This window comes from Lissotriton helveticus, chromosome 2_1 (genome assembly GCF_964261635.1).
Source record: "Lissotriton helveticus chromosome 2_1, aLisHel1.1, whole genome shotgun sequence".
In the NCBI taxonomy this organism is placed as follows: Eukaryota; Metazoa; Chordata; class Amphibia; order Caudata; family Salamandridae; genus Lissotriton; species Lissotriton helveticus.
In genome coordinates this window covers 1104580335-1104596744 of record NC_136059.1, presented here as the reverse complement: position 1 = coordinate 1104596744, position 16410 = coordinate 1104580335, and the positions used below count along the sequence as shown (strand labels likewise).

At 41.8% G+C, this 16410-nt stretch overlaps 1 protein-coding gene across 1 annotated transcript in view; it reads right to left on the bottom strand.

The window, feature by feature from the left end:
- The window catches only part of LOC144820205 (G-protein coupled receptor 54-like), a 773746-nt gene that overhangs the window by 298210 nt on the left and 459126 nt on the right, over positions 1-16410 (bottom strand). Inside the window, exon 3 of the mRNA XM_078677813.1 lies at positions 8762-8897. Within this exon, the coding sequence (XP_078533939.1) occupies positions 8762-8897 (136 nt within the window). The remainder of the gene's footprint in view (positions 1-8761; positions 8898-16410) is intronic.

The following is a 16410-nucleotide window of genomic DNA, read 5'->3' as shown; positions in this document are numbered from 1 at the left end:
CCTATCAAAAGTCTTATCTTTTGGGAAAGCCCCCCATAAGTAGTACAAAGCATCCCATACTAGAGCATGGCCTCACTCCTTGGGGGTACCATGATGTCCTCCACACTGCCTCAACCATGCTAAGCTTGCAAGCGAGCCGCAAACCCTACAATCTGCCTTTTTTACACACACACAACCTTCTAAAGCATAGTGACAACCACCATGGTTCCCAGTCCTGCCATATGCAGCTCAGGGTCAGAATTACCTTAAAATGTCCACACCTTTTCATCTCCTCTGCAAACACCACCAAAAGAGCATCATAAAATCAATTAAAACAAAGCCAGCACATCTGATGGGGTTCATGCACAAAAAAGCCAGTCACCAGGGGCCAAGTACAAAGTCTGTTAAAGGCTGTTAGATACAAACAAATAAATATGCAAATATTTTTTAATTTGTATATTTATTTGTTTGATCTAACAGCCCTGAAGAAGTCCTGCACTAGGACGAAACGCGTTAGCTGTTCTGTGTGTTGAATCATTAAAACTGGACGCTGTGTTTTACCTTCGTGAAATGAAAATGGATTAATAAAAAAGAAAAAGAAAAAACTGAAGAACTTACTTTACCGAATATGGACGTTATATCTGTCCTTCTTGATCAAGTTCCGTTGTGTGGTGCAACGGTGCTTTTGTTTTTGAATTGTTAGGTTCCTGATGGGAACAAGCACTGTGACGGTGGGTGCTCTTCAGTGTGCACACAGGTCCCATCTAGTATAGAAGGAACAAAACTGAAGGAGTGATAAACAGGTTAGGTGCTGGCTATCAGAAGGTTCCTCTGTCAGGTCTTTTTGTTTATGTATGTTTTACCCTTCATTAGCACTAACCGGCTCTGTAAATCCATTTAGATAGGTTGTTTATTCACAATATTGATAGAACTGAATCATGCCAGGTTTTAAAGACAGACGGCAGGAATTAGCCCAGGACCTATTTGCCACTGGTTTCAAACCAGTAGGCCCAAATGGTAATGTTCCAAAAATAGAGGGCCTGAAAGTGAAGTTCCAAAAATAAAAAAAAACACAAAATGTCCCGATGGTGGGACAGACGCACCCTTGAAAAATATATAGAAACTGAGAAGATACCCTGGGGCCTCAGAATCTTAATTTTCCTGACATTTGAGGATCTTGATAAGGAACAACTGGAGGATTTGGAGGGAAGCTTCCAGAATGCCTCATTTAACATGATGTGCATTCTGATCAAGAATGCAGAGAAGAAGGGTTCCAAATTACAACAAGAAATTGAGGAACTGGAGAGAGAAATAGCAACTTCTGAATTAAAAGATGTAGTTAAGATAAAACTATGCCATCATGGATAAGATCATTGAGGGCCATCAAATCTACTTAAGGGACAAGAAGGTCAAGAAAATTAAAAGGGATGACAAGGACTATAAAGATGGGAGAGTTTACACCTTCTCCCACAGGTATGATAATGTTAAGATACCTGGTGAAGGTAAAAGACCACGCGAAGAGACACTGGAATCGACCTCTGCCAGTAGCGTAACCTCCCTCTCATCTGTGGCCAGTTAAGTAGCTACGAACGACTCAGTTGGAGTGGTGGAGACTGAAAACAGGCTCAATAATTGTTTATTAGACATGGAAAGCCTTAGATTGAGAGCAAGATCAACGCCAAAAGACCAAAAACTAAAAGGTAGGGGAGGAGATGGCAGGAATACAAACAGAAACAAAAAAAAAAAAAACAAACCAAGAACCAGTGGGCAGAGTGACCAGATCAAAGAAAACGGGGAATTAGAAAAGTCAAATGGGGAGGGAGGCATTGAGGAGAAGAAGTTAAAGATTGTGAATTTGTCTGATAGGGTGATTTCCAAGGATGATGCCTCAGTTCTAAGTGAAGGACTTGGTTTCTGCCCGAATCATATGGGGAGTGACATTGATAAATTTGTTGATTTATCGAAATTTATCAGATTGCTAAAATTGAAGGATCATTTTTTGCGCAAACCTCCTATCTGTGCTAAACCCTTGGTTGAATATGTTCCGCCAACTCACACTGTAAATGAAATAAATGTCATTCAAACAATGATGTCTGTTGAATATTAAACACATATTGATATTGATCTTATTAGAAATCAATTGAAAATCATGGAGGATGTGTCTATGGATAGCAGCCTGAATCCTAAGTCGAAATGTATCCCTTTTGGTACACTTCCTAATATAGATATATTCAGAGACCGGGTCACACAAGGATTCCATCATTTGTTAGAACACCCTATTCCCCTCAACCTGACAAATTACAACCTCACGGCTGCTGAGAATGCAGCTTTAAAAAGACTTAAGACTGATCCCACAATTGGTATACGAGAGGTGGACAAGGAGGGAAATGTGGTCATAATGGAAAAGAAGAGTTACATGAGGGAAATAGACCGCCAATTAGCAGATAGTTCCTGTTATACCAAACTTCCAGGGAATCCCATCAAGACCCTAAGTACATATATAAATATGAGACTTGTAGAATGGCGAGAGGTTGGTCTTTAAGTGAGGAGGAGTGCAGATATCTAACAGTCCTGGAACCAGTTTTCCCTTGTATCTACATTTTGCCTAAAATCCACAAGGGGAGCTCCTTTCCACCAGGCCGCCCTATTATCTCTGGTGTTAACTCACCTACGGAAAAACGGTCTGAATATGTGGACCATTACATACAGCCCCTAGTGCAAAACTTACCAGCTTATATAAAGGACACCAAAGATATCTTGGGAAATTGGTCCAAAACCTTAATCTTTGTGACTCTGGACGTTACAAGTATGTACACATTTATCAAAAAAGAATTTGGGGTGAAAGCACTACAATTCTATCTGGGACAAAGGACGGCAGACCATTATTCACATAATGAGGTTTTGCTTGAAATGACTGATATTATTCTGTCAAAAAAAAATCCTTCATGATTCTGAATGGTTCCACCAAATTAAAGGCACAGCAATGGGCTCCAGATGTGCTCCCGCTTATGCCGGGCTCTTTATGGGCTGTTTGAGCGGGAGCATGCCTTGGGCCGCCATGCGACAAGGTGGATGGAATATCTGATTTTCTGGGGCAGGTACATCGATGATGTAATTATGCTCTGGGATGGACCTGCCCCAGAACTCATGGATTACCATGCTTATCTAAATGATAATCCTTTCAACGTCAGATTTACCATCATTCACAGTAAGGAGAAAATTGACTTCTTGGATGTCACTTTCTTCATACAGCATAATCAGATTCACAGCAGCACACACAGAAAAAGTACTGCCTGCAATAGCACATTACATTTTCAGAGCTCACTTTCCCAACATGTGTTTGACAACATCCCTTATGGGGAGATGAATCGCATGAGGCGAAATTGCAGCACTGAGGAGACCTTCTAACTGAACTTAGGGGAGACGGAGAAGCACTTCCTAGATAGAGCTTACCCAGAGGATACACTGAATAAACCACACAGAAAAGTGATGAAAGTCCCTAGGGCAGCCACCCTGACAGCAAACCTGAGGAATAGGGCCAAAAAAGCTCCAATTGCTTTCAATACACAATACAATGATCGCAGTAGCGGGGCATATAATATACTCAGAAAACATTGGCACCTATTAGTGGAAATACCAAGCCTATATGATATGCTGGCCACCAAACTGAAGGTGTCATATAGGAGGAGACAAGATCTACTAAATATGTTGTCTCCCAGTTATGTGACTACTCCCAAACCTCAAACTTGGCTTACGACTACAATGACAGGGTTCTACACATGTAGTAAGTGTAGTGTCTGTATGCTGGGTAGGAATAAGACCAAAAACTTCTGTTTTAACACTAAATGCAGATACACCATAAATCACCTGATTAACTGCAATTCCAAATATGTGATTTACAAATTGGGCTGCCCATGTGATAAGATTTACGTACAGGAGCATGTGCAAGCTCGTCGCAATGAGGACCTCAGATATCCCTTCACCTTTCCTATGCAAGAAAACCACACAGATGATGAGGATTTCTGGTTTATGGGGATAGACCATGTCCCTGCCCACCCAAGGGGAGGGAATAAGGAATTGGCCATAAGAAAGAAGGAAGCAGGGTGGATTTGTAGATTGCGATGGGTCAAATTAGGTCACAATAGTGAGAATGGAATGCACTACTTTATATAAGAACATTACTCTGCATGTCCCTGATTTTGCCTGTGTAAACACAAAATTGCTACCTCTCCCTCCCTGCTTGATACACTTGGAATTATTGCAAAAAAAGATATAAATGAAATGGTGCTAACTGTCTTTTAATTGCAATAATCTGGATAAGAGTCATGTAACTGCCAATCTAATGATGACTGTCTAGGCCCACCATGAATGAGGGAGTATATTTATACAATCCCGTCTCCCACATTTCTGTCCTTTCTTCTCCCCCTGCTCTTCTCCCCGTCATTTATCTGTCCCTATTCACTACCTTACTATTTTACCGTACTATTTGAATTAGTTGGTAGTTGCGTGATCTTACTCTTTACCTCGGTTGTCCTGTATTTGCCACTTTTTCTATATTTCCGATATTGCTCCCATTTTTGAATGGGAAGGCCGTGGACACGAGCTTGCTCAGCCAGCCTGGAGAGTCTAAGGCTGATGGGGCATTCTCTGCAACTTATTAGTATTTGGATTGTTGTACAAATCTAGGTGTATAATTATTTTGTGTTATGAGATACTTTGTGCAGCTTATTAGAATTCAGATTTTTTTAAATATATAAATGTAGAGTTACCCTGCTTCATTATTCTTTTAAATAGAGTTTAAAACCCTGAGGGCATATGCATAGCCTTTACCCTGTTCTATTATACTCTTATATGGAATTAAAATACTGAGAGCATATGCATGCTCCTCACGATCTGTGGTTTGACTTAATTAAGCCCCCAATACTTTCGGGCGATACTGTACCTCTTACCCTCTGTGATTTTTGAGTCCAGGTTCCATCCATATCAACATAGGCAAAGATGGCTGACACGCTGCCACCGCTATTGAGATACTGTTTGTGAATCGGTGAGGTTGTATCCTTGAGAACTTCAACTAGGTTGAGAGATATTTTCTCCTCCTAAGGTGGGTTGAACTAACCAATATGAACCTATTGGAATCCCTGTGGTCGCTTGCGCCGTAAATGTTATCTATGGGCACTGGCTTTTGGAGTTGTGATATTGACCGTCATTATGCGGATTATTTTAGGAACGTCTCTTTATATTATGGCAAGTTTGGATACAGATGATTAGTATAACTTTAGTAGTTGCTGGCTCTTTAAAATATACCAACATTAGTTAATCCAGGATATATCATTTTCATCACTATAAGATGGCTGCCACTTTAGAGTGAACCACATGACCTGAGTTGGGATGCCCCCTCCACTTGACGCAGGTGTTCCGGCTTCTCTAGGTTCCCGGCGTTATTTAAACAAGACGCGGATACAATTGCGGTTTCCTACCCAGTCGTGTGTTGCTGTTACGTCCCACAGCGCCATTGTGAACAGAGACAGCTTTATCTTGGTAAGTTGTATGCGGTCATGCTGTTACTTGGGTTATTTAACCGTTGTGATCCTTTGCTAATTGCCGAGATGGATGTCCCCGTTATTGTATGTTTTCTTGCTCCATACTATTGTTTGGGAGGTCTAAAACCAACTATTATTTGATTCACGTGGATCTCTTGATTCTTTCCTTTTTCGTTACGGTTGAAGTATAATCACTACGCTGAGTGTCTCTGTGACCTGCATTTGCCATCTGTGACCCGTTTTGATATCATTATAGCCTTTTTTCATGCATCGGGAGAGAGGTGGGGAAGTAGGTTAGTCGTGTGGAATAGATGTGCATTCTCAAAAGGGGTCGGAGATTTAAAGACACATGAATACAAGCTTTAGCTGACATGTTTTAACTACATGGTAGATACAGTTTCCGCATGTTATGTTGTGATTTAACGTCTACGGACAGCTGTCTAATTTGGTGACTCACTTCTTTTATAAGCTGTTGTTTTCCTGCCTATTTGGTTTGCAGCTATTCAGTTGTTTGCAATGGGACATCCTCTCTGCTCAGATGCATTATAGGTAAGATGGCATATACGAATAAAGGTGTTCGGGGTTTCAAGGAGAAGTTAGACAGCTCATAGCCCTCCTGACCAAGTTTGATATTGTTTTAGTCAGCTTGCCCAATTGAGCTTTGTACCTTGTGACATTAAAAGGATTTTATTGATCAGAACAAATTGTTTCCTTGCAGGTCTAGCGGTGTTATCTATTGTACAAGTCTATCCTTCATCAGGGGGTGTCACTTCTTTTACCTCTAGGCCTTGGTGTGATATTTTGAAAGGTATGTGCTGATCTATTAGGTTGTCTTATCTTAGCATGGTATTATGTAAAATGTAATGTTTCTAAATCAAGTTTAAGCAGAACTGCTGTTAATGATATTTGTTATGCCCTATGGGGTGCTTATGTTGGATTGATACTATTCCTTTTTCACTTTAGATAAACTTCCACAGGAGTGACATTGAGCACCAACGCAATATAACCCGGCAGAGTTGGGCATCATTTTAGTGAGACGTGCCTTTTAGTTATAACTTTGTTGCCTTTAAATAGACGGCGGTATTCCTTGATATAATGTAAGTGTAGAGAATATGGGATTTGCTATGCCAATACAGCTCTATTGACGCCACTACTGCCAAATTTCCAACTCTTTCTGATTGCTGTTATTCACATTGTAGATTCCACCGGATGGGGAACAGCTCTCCATTAGGGAATCCTATGACTTAAAAGCTCATGGAGGTGTTGGACTCCACCATCATCTAGTGGTGGGTACTCATTTGCCCTTTGTTTTCATTAGTTTCTTGGTGTTTTGTTGCCTTCTTTGTCGACCCCTTAATATGGGGGGTTGGCTTATGTGACTAAGCTGTGACATTCCAATCTCTCCTTTCGGTTATCCATCCTATGTTGGATTCTGTATATATTGGGTTCTTGCCATGACACTATATTTTCTCTAAATTCCTGGCTGTTCCGCCCCTTTTGCCTCCAAGCCCCGATGGGTAATTTCACTTTGTTCTCTTCCTTTCTCCTGTTGTTTTGTAACCACTGACAATGGATTACAGTGTACCCATATTATATAATGAAGTGTGGACAATATGATGACTCTGGAGATAGGTAAAAATGAGGTTGCTTTTGTTAATTCTGTCCCAGCTGGGACCTTTGATCCTCATTCTTAGCCAATGAATATCAAGTATTGATGTATCGTTCATTTAATGTAAATAGGAACTTTTATATCTGTTTAATATTCTGTTGGTCTGTCTTTGTTGTGTATAATGTGGAAATATGTAAAAGTAGTGAGAAGATTCTATGGGTTGGAAGTTAGCCCATACGTTTCTATGTATAGATTGTTTATATTTGTTGTAAGTGGTATTTTTATATTTGTATATTTATTTGTTTGTATCTAACAGCCCTGAAGAAGTCCTACACCAGGACGAAACGCGTAGGCTGTTCTGTGTGTTGAATCATTAAAACCAGACGCTGTGTTTTACCTACGTGAAATGAAAATGGAATAAGAAAAAAGAAAAAAGAAAAAATTGAAGAACTTTCTTTACTGGATATGAACGTTATAACTGTCCTTCTTGATCAAGTTCCGTTGTGAGGTGCACCTGTGCTTTTGTTTTTGAATTGTTAGGTTCCTGTTGGGAACAAGCACTGTGATGGTGGGTGCTATTCAGTGTGCACACAGATCCCACCTAGTATAGAAGGGACAATACTGTAGGAGTGATAAACAGGTTAGGTGCTGGCAATCAGAATGTTCCACTGTCAGGTCTTTTTGTTTATGCGTGTGGAAAGAGATTTGAGTTTCTGTAGCGTGTCCAGCATAAGGGCAAAACGAACGCAAACAAATATAGCTCTCTTCTATTTTGAATCTCTGCTGTCAGACAATTACTTCAGGCTGTACTGTCCAATGCAGATCCATCCTCTCGCTCCCTTTCCAACACCGGACCCTTGCATGCGCCTGTAAGAGCCACACTCCTCTGGGAGCTTGCCGGGCAGTAGCGTGACACCAGTGGGTGCATTGATTTGGACTGCATGCGTCCGGCTCCGGCTGCTTTGCCTTTTTTCAACCTCAGATGCTCTGCTGTGCTCATGGTCGCATATCTTATGAGATAGCGGGCTCTGTGGCACCGTGGAAGTGCAAACCCAGGCCTGTCACTGGTTAAGTAGCACTAACATGACTGCAGAGTGTTCTAATAGAGAGCTGTAGCCACATATGGAGGCCACTGTTTTTCTAACAGAGCTGTATGTATGAGTGTGCATTTATGATGTGGAGCTCATTGATCACCAACTAACCCTACATGCACAGTTTGTACGTTTTTTCCTGTTATTCATGGGTCTGATCGTGTGCTGCAAATGCAATGCTGTTCATATTAAATCCTGATGGGAAAGTGGAAAAAGAGGTAAAACAATACACAAACACTTAGAGGTGAGCCATCCCTGACTTTGACTCTACACTGCAGTCACAACACTGAAGGCAGTTAGAACATATGTGATCAGCATAAGAAATACCATAAGGTCAATATAAACTAAATAAACACAACCACATTATCAGACTATGTAAATCTAAACTTGGTTCAGTGTAGAATTGGAGATGGACACTGAAGCCAAACAACAGATCACAGGACAACATGACAGACACAGTGCGTACACAAAGATATTCTTTTTAGCAAATCAATCAAAACAACTCAATAACAAATCTAAGTAAAGGGTACATGCTGCCTTACCTATCCAAATGCACAAACTGACGACCATGGCCACACGAGGGGTGCGGTGCCGCAACGAATGAAGAGGGTATACTGTAGCGTAACATCGGTCAACACTCATGGCTGTGAGGGTAATGCAGGTGGCCTGAGCAGTGACCTAAGGATAGGCACAGAATTTCCAGTGACATAAACAACAAGAAGGGGATCTCTCCATTCAACAAACATTTATTTCAAGAAAGCTAAGTACATTCAAATTGATAAAATTATACTTTCATGCTTCTCTGCAGACCTTTTACTAAAAGGTGCCGTCTGTCAAATGGGATTCTCTAAACCAGTGATATGATGTCTAGTCACTTTTACCTAAATGACTTTGGTGTAGTAGAGAAAAAGCAATATATTTCACTGAATTACTCAGAAGCAGGAAGAATTGCAATAGACTGAAGGACGTACATTTTACTAACAGATACCTTGCAATTTCCATAATATTTTCAGCTTAAAGATCAAGGCTCAGTTTCAGTAAAATGTTGTGAAATTGACAGGGCCTTCCAAAAGGCATGATTATACAAGAAGTGACTTAAAAATATATTCAGATATGGCCTTGACTAGTTAAAATTACTTCACTAAATAGTAAGAGTCAAGACGTGCCTTTCAACCTATAATAAAGCATTTGGTGGTGAGCTCAGCTCCCCTTTTCTACAACTACTAGCACTGGTCAAATATACCTATATTCAACTTAATCATGAAAGGCATAGGGCAAATAACAAGAAGAGAAGAAAACCCTAGGGCCATATTATCAAGAAAGGGCGATACATTATCACCGCTTTTATCGGCAGGAAACTGCCGCTAAAGCGGTGATAATGGGCTTGATAATATGCCCTTGTGAATTCCCATAGAAGCCCAGGTTCTGGTGTTAACCTGGGCTTCTATGGGAATTAACAAGGGCATATTATCAAGCCCATTATCGCTGCTTTAGCGGTAGTTTCCTGCCGATAAAAGTGGTGATAATGTATCGCCCTTTCTTGATAATATGGCCCTTGGTTCCTGAAAACATTTGTTGGAGTACAATCAGGGGCCCCCATACCTATTCACTGCTTCTTCTCACAGGGACCACGCATTTTTGAAGCAAAGCACCTGTTTCAAATGAACTCATGTGATCTTATCTTAGGAATATATAGTGACTCTATCTTTTCCACAGTATACAACAAGTAGGAAAATGTTCATTCTATATATTTTACACCAGAATCCGCATGCTTTCCATAGTAGAAATCTAATGCTCTTAAATAGTTTAAATAATGTAACTGTAGGAAAATTCAGTGCAGGTTTTCAGGCTTTTAACACTTGTCAATATTGAATCTTATCCCAATTGCTACATTGAACTCACCTATTAGTCTCTAGTATATGGTGCAAAAGTCTATCCAGGGCCGGTAAGTTAAATGTCAATAGTGGACGGCAGCACATATTGTGCCACCACTAAACTGACAATACAAAACATGAGTGCGGGTTTTATTTTTATTGTGTTGTGTTTTCAAATTCTAACTGTTGTGGTTTGCACACTTGTTTCAGTTAGGCCTGTCTACTCTGTGCCCTAGCTACCAGGGGTTAGGCTCTTGTTTAAGTTACTGAAACCTTTAGTAGACCTAACAAGGATAGTGACATATTCAATTGTGGCAGACTAGCATCCACCCCATTTAATATTCCACTTTCTCACAGAAACCTATGTTTCACTGTTCCAAAAATGTATTTTATCTGGCTGTATATGTTGCTTAAATGGCCACACTAAAAGTGTGATCTAATTTAGTATTTCTTTTAATGCCTCATCCTTGGTATCTCTTGCACCATTGTTTACATCATAATTATGTTTGCCTGAGATATCAAGTTCTACTTTCATAATAGTGGCCACTATACAGTGTTTCCCAAAGGTAGGAAATGTTCCAGAGCCATTCTAACAGGGAAGAGGAGTTATCTGGTTTGGAGTAGATGGCTATTCCAGAGTCATGAGGCTTGCAATACGAGAAATCTACCTCCCATGTCGGCATGCTTGAAAAAAGGTGCGGAAAAGCGTGTTGTACTGCATTGCACTGTTTTGACTTTTTGAATAGTCAAATCGTTCGGGACTGAAGCAATGAAGAGCTGTCATGAAGAAATGTGTTGGTCTTTCAGCATTGTGTAGCTGGTGTTCCCATAATCCAGTGTAAATAGTACTGAGCCTAGAAACGTTGTCCACGTACCACTGTGCCCGCTTGTATAGCATGTTATTCAGCAGCAATATAGGGACAAAATATATCCCTTTGCTCTTTTTACTTATTTTTGTGTAGTCAATTAAGTCACCATCCAAGTAGATTGTTAGGCTTTTGCTGGAGGCAGCAAAGATAAATTATTCACAGAAAAACATTGGACAGTGGTGGTTAATTGGGGTAAAGGGGGTCGGCTCTGGCCCAATAGTAGGACCGCAGTCTTAGCTCTGTAAAGACTGAGGCCACTTCTTTCTATCTGCTCCTAGAGGAGGAAGTTGAGGCTAATAAAAGTATGGACACATTTCTCAATGCTGGACAGATCTAAAGGTGGGTTTAATTTGGCACTTTGCTCTTTGAAGGAGTGGACAAGGTCTCTGGGTATGATCATGAACAGGTGCATGCAGTGATTGAAAGGTGGCAGAGAATGTGAGTTTCTCTCAGAAAAAGCAGGTGAGGGATATTTTATCAGTGAAAAACGGGCCCTTTTGGCTTTCTGTTTGCAGTTGCTCAGGAATTAGCTTAAATATTGTAAGGAAGTGCTATTTGGCGGGACATTGTAGCTTTTCCTTTTTCACGGTGGTCGATCATGTTGAAATCCTCTTTTCATCCTACGAAGGCACTGCCTGGATTAATGTGTTCATTATGTGCTGTCACCAAGTATTGGACTTCACAGGCTAATGTAATTCCATACATTAGGAGAAAACATATTCTATCCCAATGGAACTTGAGCATCATTGGAAATCATGGAGAATTAATTTAGTATATGCAGTTTTAACAACAATGGTATTCTGGATTGTTTTTTTCAGAAAATACAAACTATAATTTGTTATTCATAGAAAGCTGCCATTATTTATTCTCTCCTATTTTTAGGTCGAGCCCAGAGTAATCGCACATGTGCTGCTCTGCAAGACTTGCTGTACTGGAGTATGGCATAGAAGCCCTGCCCAATCTCCATCCATATTTGTCATTCGCTGTGTCATTGTCCCTCGTAAATGCTGACTTATGAGTCGTACATAGACTTGTTAGTCCCTCCTTAGTACTGCCTTGTCTTCATTTGTAACCTCGCATGGCGACTGGCACTTTTCTTTGGTTGACACGTGGTACGTGTTGTTTTGTCTGTAAGCACTCTTTTCTTTAACGAGTTTCTCTTCGTGCAGGCAGGGGTGCCCTGCTTCAGCTATCCCAGCCAGTGTAGCCACTCCCTTCCTTTCAGTGTGCTCTGAGGCTCGGGCAACCACTCACTGGAGCTGTCCAACACAGGAAGAGGCTGGAGCGGGGAGTGTCTCCCAGGCAGACACTCGCCCCGCACTCCCCCTCCCATTATCTTCATTCACTGTGTCAGTGCTCATTCCCTTCCTGAGCTAGTACATCGCTATCAGGGATCCAGAGCATGGCCAATTAATCACGCAAACGAAGTTGCTGGACTTCGCACAAGACAAATAAACTAGATAACTCATTGACCAGACCTCCACCCATATCCAAGAGCAGTATAAAGTTATTTATTATTTATTTATTTATTATTTATTTTATTTTATTATAAAGCGCTAACAATCATCCGAGTTGGATATCACGGCGCTGTAATTACTAAGGTGCGTGAAGCAGTTGGCATGGGTCGAGTTGGATTAATCTGGATGGGGAAAGAGGAAAGTTTTCAGATGTTTCCTAAATGCCAAGTGGCATTCTGTAAGTCGGAGGGCCACAGGTAGTTCGTTCCACTTGGAAGCAGCAATGTGGGAGAAGGCTCGCTCACCCATCCTGGCTCTCTTTACCCGAGGGGTTCTGGCACGTGCCGAGAATTGAGAGCGGAGGTTCCGGGTGGGAGCGTAGAACTGGATCCTGTTCCTGAGAATAAGTGGGCCTGTCTTATGCAGTGCTCTGTGTGTTATACACATCATTTTAAAAGTTGCTCTTTGCTTCATCGGCAACCAGTGGAGGTCATGCAGGCAGCTCTTGGCTGAGTCAAATTTTCTTTTCATGCAAATAGCTTTGGCCGCTGCATTCTGCACCATTTGGAGCTTGGTGAAGAGATAATCAGCCATGCCTAAGAACAGGGAGTTTCCATAGTCCAGCCTACTCATCAGGAGAGACTGGACTAGGATCTCTCTACACTCTGTGGGGATCCAGGGAAATACTCTTTTGAGCAGTTTTAATATAGCAAAGCCTTTGCCGCATATGGCAGCTACGTGGGTTTTCATGGATAGTGAGGTGTCAATTGTTATTCCGAGATTCCTTGCTGTTGGTGTCGGGGCCGGTGGAGTCCCCAGGGCTTCTGGCCACCAGCTGTTGTTCCATAGTTGAGTGTGACCTCCAAACAGCAGGATCTCCGATTTCTCTGCGTTTAGTTTAAGGCAGTGTTTGTGCATCCATTCCGCCAGTTCAGAAAGACAGTTGAGTAGCCTGTCTTTGGGGTTGTTCCCCTCATCCAAGATTACAGTTAGTTGGGTGTCGTCGGCGTAAGAACAGATTTCGACACCCCACTTTCTGCCTATTCCAGCAAGGGAAGACACAAAAACGTTGAACAATGTTGGGCTTAGCGAGGCCCCCTGTGGGACCCCGTATTTGATGTTTCGGCATGGGGATGAGAGCTTGCCCATGTGCACTGATTGCGTTCTGTCCGATAGGAAGGACCGCAGCCATCCCAGTGCTTTGTCCCTAATGCCCCTCGATGCTAGGGTTTCCAAGAGCAGGTTGTGTGGGACGGTGTCGAATGCCGCCGAGAGATCCAACAGTTTCAGGGCAACTGTTTTGCCCTGATCTACATGCATTCTCATGTTATCCAGCACGGCCAGGAGTGTAGTTTCCGTGCTGTTATTGGCCCTAAAACCAGTTTGTGTGATGTCCAGCAGGTTGTTTGTTTCGAGAAAACTGGTCAGTTGTCTGTTGACCAGTTTCTCTAGGACTTTTGACAGATAGGGAAGTTGGGATATGGGTCTGTAGTTGGCCGGGTTGTTGGTGTCTAAACCTGCTTTTTTTAGAAGGGGGGTGACTGTGGCGTTCTTCCAACTGGTTGGGAATTCTGCCGCTTCTAACGAGTGATTCAATAATTGAGTCACTGCAGGACAGATTAGTGGGGTAAGTTGCCGAAAAATATGGTGGGGGCATGGGTCCAGGGGGGAGCCAGATTTGAAGCTACTAATTATTTGTAACAAATCATTCATTTTCTTGTTGTTTCCGTGTAAAGTCTCCGGAAGCAGATAAAGCCCACCTTGTACTCTTTCTAGTGTTTTGATGACATGCGGAAGGATATCAACACTTCATGACGCTTCTCGTGACTCATCAATAGAAATCGCGAAAATAAAATACTATAGTCTCGTATTTTCATTTTAAGAGCAGGAGAGGGGAGCAGCCGTTTACATCTATTGATAGAATTAGTTGTGAAAGCCTGTTCTCTAGTTAGGATAAAAAAAATGCCATTTCCCAAAGATGTTTCGCTGTGTGTGACGTAAGCAACCGGAGATGCTGTGCAACATGATACCAATGCAGGCTGTCCGGGGTCCACGAAGGAGACCCGCTAAAAGGGCGGCCTATTTAGTGCCACAAGAGGCACAGGAGGCAGCCTCCCAGTGTTTGGGACCCTCAGGGGTCCAGGTGTGCAGAGTCACTTCTGGGGAGAGGGGGTGAGATACATATACCTCTCCCCGCCCACTGGGCGCCCTCTTTGCCCACTACCCCGACGCCGTTTGGTTCATCCTTGTGACGCCGTCGTATCTTGGTCCGCCGTCGGTTCTGTCTGTGTTGTGAATAACAACATGGGAATTAGGTTGTTTCTTGAAGTAATTTAATCATTAGGAGAAACACAGGACGATCCCTACCAGACGCAGCTGGTTAAACAGTAACTGTCCACTGTGTGATGACCTCACATAAAGAATGCAGGTACATCATAAGTACCATGACACAGTCTAGAATAATACAAGCTAGTACATTATAACATATCTCCCCATCTTACACTAAAACACATTAAAAGAAAACAAAGGTAATAAAATCAAATAAAAATCAAACAGACACTATGTAATCTTTAAGATATTGCGGAGCTCTCCTTTCCCCAACCTTTCTCAAAACACAAGAAGATTCAACTACATCTCCTGTCCTTCCATCATCACGTTGTCTCACCTCCCGATCTCAAACCACCCCCTTAGATCTCTCACAGACCCTATTTCCACAAAAATCTTCATCGCCCATCATCATCCAAGGTGACCCACCTATCTTTTCACATTCTCCCTCCATATCAAACTTACACCTACCATTCTTCCTTTGAAAAAGAGCCACTCGCCTCAAATTCCAGGTCCGACCATTCATCAATCTCACCCAATTCCCACCAACAGCTTTCACTTTGAACGGACCTCTGAACTTATTCAGAAAATTAGTGTTGAGACCAGGCTTAACCTTAACCCAAACACCAACATTGATAAAATATTTATCATTCTTATTTAATGATGAATTCTCTTCTTTTCCTTTTATTTTAGCACGCATCCATGCTGGAAACAATTTTGTGCCAGCCACTCTACCACGCATCATATCAAAGGGACTCAAACTTTGTTTACTGTTGTCCTGTAAGCCCTCAACATCTCAGACACTGCAGTCACTACATCCATATGTGAATTATAAGCCAACTGCATAGTACCTTTTACCATTCTATTCATGCGCTCAACTAAGCCATTGCCTTGTGGGTTGTATAATGAGCAACAAGAATGCTTGACACCAACTGAATTTAAAAACTCTTCCATCTCATAAGATCTCAACTGTGTACCATTATCAGATAAGATAACCGAAGGAAAACCCTCCCTCTTAAAAATTTCAATTAAAACAGCGATAGTGGTTGCAGTAGTTATTGAATTCATAAAGGCTACTTCAATCCATTTCGATTTTACATCCACTAAAACAAGAGCAAACTTTTGAGATTCTGGCAAAAACGCAAAAGGACCAATAAAATCAATGCAAACCTCCTCCCATACTTTTTCCACATTGGTAATAAGCATTTGGTCACTTGAACTTCCTAGACCTACTCTCAAACGCTTTTCAGATTCTCTACAAGCTTCACACTGCTCCACCCATTCCTTTGCATCTGAATCCATATTTGGCCACCAATAGTTCACCTTAATCCTTTTGATCGTCATGGTTTGCCCCATATGTCCTTCATGTGCCAAACCAATCAACCTTCTGCCTAAACCACATGAAGGCACAAACTTGTCATTTCTCATAACAGTACCATCAGGAGTTACAGCCAACTCATCTATAACCTTCACAAATGGTCTCACACCATCAGGCAACGAACCTTCTCTCCTGGCACCATCCTTGATAATCCTCACAACGCCCAACAAAACAACATCCTCCTGCATATGGGTATACCACGTATCACTTTGTATGGCACCTGCATAAGTCTCCACAGCATCATCCACATTCGCCACTACCTCTTCCGTCTTTAAATCAAGGATTTTT